This window comes from Dipodomys ordii, unplaced genomic scaffold (genome assembly GCF_000151885.1).
Source record: "Dipodomys ordii isolate 6190 unplaced genomic scaffold, Dord_2.0 Scaffold4, whole genome shotgun sequence".
NCBI lineage: Eukaryota > Metazoa > Chordata > Mammalia > Rodentia > Heteromyidae > Dipodomys > Dipodomys ordii.
Genome location: NW_012267220.1, coordinates 32,435,432 through 32,440,436, shown reverse-complemented (window position 1 = coordinate 32,440,436; position 5,005 = coordinate 32,435,432). Strand labels below are relative to the sequence as shown.

General features: G+C 54.7%; 1 protein-coding gene across 1 annotated transcript in view; it reads right to left on the bottom strand.

The window, feature by feature from the left end:
- Positions 1–6: 6 nt before the first annotated feature.
- Positions 7–5,005, bottom strand: part of Adgra2 (adhesion G protein-coupled receptor A2) — a gene marked incomplete at its 3' end in the record, with an annotated part of 53,936 nt that continues 48,937 nt past the window's right edge. The window contains exons 14-19 of the mRNA XM_013024244.1: positions 3,680–3,879; positions 2,576–2,703; positions 2,151–2,274; positions 1,531–1,676; positions 987–1,076; positions 7–772 (exon numbers count right to left, since the gene is read on the bottom strand). Coding sequence (XP_012879698.1) covers positions 7–772; positions 987–1,076; positions 1,531–1,676; positions 2,151–2,274; positions 2,576–2,703; positions 3,680–3,879 — 1,454 coding nt within the window. The remainder of the gene's footprint in view (positions 773–986; positions 1,077–1,530; positions 1,677–2,150; positions 2,275–2,575; positions 2,704–3,679; positions 3,880–5,005) is intronic.

The following is a 5,005-nucleotide window of genomic DNA, read 5'->3' as shown; positions in this document are numbered from 1 at the left end:
GGGGTGTCGGGGAGCCAGGCTCCCCCGCGGGCCGGGGGGCTCCGGCTCCACCGCGCCGCGGGCCACCAGCCCCGCGTCGCACCCCTGACTCTGAGCCAGCTGCAGGTTGGTGAGTTTGCAGGGACCCGGCGCCGGCGTAGGGCCTCCGCTGCCGCTCGGGGAGGACTTGAGGGAAGCCGGCCCGTCCCCCAACACTGGGGAGCCGTCCTCGTGGGCGGTGGGCAGGGCCCGGCCCGGGGCGTGCGAGCCCGAGGCTGAGGCCGGGGGACAGCAGGCGCGCCAGGAGGCCCTCACGTCCCTGCGCCTGGCACAGTGATGCGTGAAGACGAAGAGACCCAGCGCGGAGGCCGCCACCCCGTACAGACAGCTGCACACCACGCGGGGCAGCCAGCGCTGGGACACGGCCAGGGCCCCGCAGGCCCACATAGCCAGGTACAGGAAATGCGTGGTCATCAGCGCCCCCAGTTGGACCCCTGGGGAATAGAGGCTGTCGCCGTCCTCTGGGGGCCCGGGAGTCACCACTCCAGCGCTCCCCGCAGCCAGGAGAGAACCCGAGTCACTCAGCAGGGCGCCGCTGCTCCTGAGCCTGGTGGGACCTCTCGGCTCCTCCCCCGGCTCCAAGGAGAGCCGGCTGTTGCCCCGCTTCGGGCTCTGTGCCAGAGGACCGCGTAGGTGCAGCCCAGCACACAGAAAGTAGATCCAGGTGATCAGCAGAATCAAAGCCACCGGGATGTAGAAGGCACCCAGGCTCGGCCGCCACACCAGCCAGCAGCTGAGGGGAGATAGAGAGGTGGTGGATAAGTAGGGCTCACAGGTTGGGTGGTCCACAAGCTGGATACGAATGGGGAGGCAGAACCCAGTGTGCTTAGCCTCCCTTAGGGGAGGGTCCCTTGCTGGGTAGGCACTGGCAGGTGCCCTCGCCAGTGGAGGGGAAGGTATGGGGAGGGGTGGCAGGCAGGCAACGGGAACAGAAGAGTGATGCTCACTAGGGACTGTGGTCTCGGTAGTTGTGGATATTGACAGCAGCTGTGATGCCACAGATGATGAGTGGGATTCCTCCAGCGATCAAATAAAACCTGGAGGGGGATAGGGTTTGGAGGTCAGAGAAACGAGAGAAGGAAGAAGCAGGTGCTCAGAATCCTTGCCTTGGTGTCTCTGTTTCTTTTTTTCTCCCCTGTCAATCTGTCGCAACAGGGTTTTTTTGCTGTTGTTGTTTGTTGTTTTGGTTGGGTTTTTTGCTTTGTTTTTGCCAGGGATGCAAGGCCCATAAGGGCAGGCCTGACAGGTCCTTCCAGGATTTGGTCAAGACTATTCTAAGAAAGACCTTGAGAGCTGCAGAAGCCAGGGGATGCTGCTCAGCTGCTCTGGATCTCCTGTCACCTCTGGCCCTCAAAGCCAGCAGGACACGCCCACTCCACGGCCTGACATCACCTGGCTGCTCCAAGGTCTTTGAGTGATCCCAAGGAACCTTCGGTTTACCCTTCATTCACCCCAGATCCCAAGGCAAAGCTAGCAGGTGAACATACGAACCGGAGCATGGGGCGGGGAGCAGGCAGGGTGGAGTCCCCTTCTTGCGGAGGAGGTACCCTCCAGGTCAGCTCCTTGTGCAGGACTCGAGCCTTCACCCCCATCCACAGCAGTGTGGACAAGGAAGAGTAGTGCAGAGTAATGCCCACCTAGGGGTTGAGGCACTGAGGCTGAGGGCCTGGGCTATCCCACCTGAGCCATCCTGGAGCCTCAGTGGCTGGGATGCTCCCCATCCTCCCATGGTTCCAGCACCCTCACCCACAACGTTCTCGTGACCCAGTCCAATCTCATGGCACCCATTAAGCTTGTCCCTGCTGCTGTCCTTTCTATTTCCATCTAGCTTCTCTCCTAGCAGAGATTCTCCAGAACCCAGCCATTGCTGCCTCCCTCACCCCTAACCTCTCCTCCATTACTGTTCTCCCTCTCCATTTTGAAGCTGTCTCCAATTTTCTCCGGCCTGGTTCTGAACACTCCACTTCCCCAGGCTCTCCATATCACCTCTTCTCCCCTACCCCTTTAAGATGGGCACAGAGAACAGTGGAGCCGGGGCCTGTTCCCATGAGTCTGTTCTTGCTGCGCATCTCCCTACTGTCATCACTCATCTCGTAGTTCCTTCTGCTTACCGCCTGGCAGACCATCTGGTAGTTGGTAAGTGTGATGCCCCCCGCAAAGACAGCAGAGGTCATGGCCATGTGGAAACATAGGTTCAGCAGCATGTGCCAGCCCTTCCGGGACACGTGGATGGAGCTGCCCCAAAAGAATGTCTTTCATTAATAGGCTGCCCAACCCATAGGATCTGAAGCTACTATGATAGTCACAAAGGGGAAGGTATATCTATGTATGTGCTTGCATGTGTGTGAATGCAACCCCTGGCACCAGGAGGAAGTTCTTAATTCACAAAAAGTATTCTCTAAGCCCAAAAGATTCAGATACAAGCAAAGCAAGAACCTGGGCAGATCACATGGACCTCCCTAAGAAACACCTGCCAGTCCTTGATGAGACCTGCTGTCTTGCTCCCCACCTTCCTTCCCTGAAGAACAGCTCCCACCTGTGGTTGAGAATGTAGGTGATGATGGTGGAGAAGAGGCAGAGCAGCAGCAGGGCGGTGCAGGGATAAACCACAGGATGCAGGCTGGCCCCAGAGCCCCCTGCTTCCCTGGGGAAAGCGTTCAGCTCCTGGAAGAGAGAAGTAAAACTACAGAGCTGCTCCACTCTGGCCAGTTACCTTCTTCCTAAGCCCCATAAGCTTTGGACTACCCCTTGGTGCTTAGTCTGACCAGGTAGACATGTGGACATCCATTCAGAACAAGCAGCCTTAGGGAACAATGACAGTGACCTGCTTTATTTTCTTCCTCATAGTATCTTGCCTTTATGAGGATGTTTTAGAAATGAGGAAAGAGCTGAAGAAGTTTCTGTCTGTGACACAGCTGCATACCTGCTCAGTGTGTGGAAAAACAGGATATGAAATGTGATAGGGTTGGGAATGGTTGGAAAGAGGAGAAATGATCCCAGATTGCTTTTCCATTTTAAGAATTCAGGTCTCAGAAAGTACAGTACAGCTCGGTGCCTGTGGCTCACACCTGTAATACTAACTACTCAAGAGGCTCAGATCTGAGGACCATGGCCAGCCTGGGCAGGAAAGGCCATGAGACTTTGATCGCCAATTAACTTCCTCCCAAAATCCAAGAGTGGAGCTGTGGCTCAAGTGCTTGTCTGCTAGTCTTGCATTAAAAAAAAAAAAAGCTCAGGGATAGCACCCTGAGTTCAGGCCCCAAAACTGGCACAGGGGGGAAAAAAGTACAATATATAAAGACTAAGCTAGGTAGTTCTAGATTTATCTCTCTCTAGACATGAGAATGGGGGCAGGCTTTCCCTGTCTGCAGGAAGATGAAGAGGTGTGGGAGAGACCGCTGGGCTATTTCCCACAAGTTGTGACAGTTTGAAGGCTGTTGTCCTGATGAAGATGCACTGTGTACATAAATGGACATGTTAAAAATGAAATTTACTTGTATGACTAATTGGTGCTAACAACAACAGTAATAACAATAAAGCTGCTGTTCTCCTTCTATGTCTCTGTGGCCCCAGATGACCAGAATACCCGATCCTCGCTCTCATGCTTTCTGTTCCCTCACCTTTCCACCAGACCACCTACCATGAGCACAGCCATGTTGCCCAAGTGCTGGCAGTGCAGGGAGCTGACATTGGGCTGGCTGGAGCGGAGCTGGCAGCCTTCAGAACTCCAGCCCCCAGATCCCTCCTGGCTCCACCAGGCTGCCATGGGGTCAGCCCCCTCGGCCCAGTGCCGCAATGAAACAGCCACTGGCTCTGTCAGGTTTCCCACGCCACAGCCACCTACAGGAGAGGAAAGTCCATGTGAACACACAGAAGGCTGTCAGGAAAGCTGGCTGGGCCACTAAGCAGCTGCTGCAGCAGCCAGAGTGTGCATGAAACCTGCTGGACTGGTCTGGTGTTGGATGCCAAGCACAGGCCTCAGTCTACCTGGGGAGACTGCATGGGGGACAGTGGAGGGAAAATCAAGATGCACGTGCTAGGAGATATAGGCCATTTTAGGTAAGAGGTGATGAGATGCTCAAAACAACAACAACAACAAAAAAAACCCAATGACTTGAACTGTGGTACTCATGACAGGAAGAAAGGAGTGAATGTGGAAATAGCAAAAGACCAGGTGAAGGTGGCCGTCAGGAGGGCACTCTATCAGGAAGGTGGGCTGGAAGGGAACAGGAGGAAGAGCAGAGCTGAGAGGGAATGTGCCTGGGACATGGGCGACCCCCAAGAATCCACCTCTCCCCTCGCACTTCACATTCATTTCCACACATGGCTGCTAGCACTTTGACCCTTCGGGTAACTTATCCATCAGGTCTTGGGGGAAGTCTCAGTGTTCAGGAAAGGTCTTCCTGGCCCCTAACAGGGTTCAGCTATTGTTGGCAATGCTCTGAACATTTCGCACTGCTGCTCACTTCACTGCCTGTCTTCTCTGCTAAAGTCTATGTTCTTTAAGGACAAGGACTAAGCTGTCTGTGCACACGTGTGTCCCAACCTCAGCAGCCTGGCACCTGCAAGGCACTCAGTGAGTGTTTATACAGAAAGTGGAAAGGCGCAGGTCCCTTCTAGAAACAGGAAGGGATCCTGGTGTAGTGACAGCAACACCTAGGAATGGGAGAGGCCTAGAGTCATGTCACAAAGGACCCTAGAGAGCATGTGGAAGAAGATAGATATTCTGATGATGGGGACCACAGAAGCCTTGAAGGTTTGGGGCTCAGATGTTTCTAGAAGGTGAGTCTGGTGACAGTGTAGCAGACAGTCAATGGAAAAGTGTGAGCAAAGGTAGACTCAGGGCTAGGAATGTGGCTTACTGGTAGAGTGCTGCCTAGCATGCATGAAGCCTTGGGTTCAATCCTCAGGACCACATAAACAGAAAAAGCCAGAAGTAGTGCTGTGGCTCAAGTGGTAGAATGCT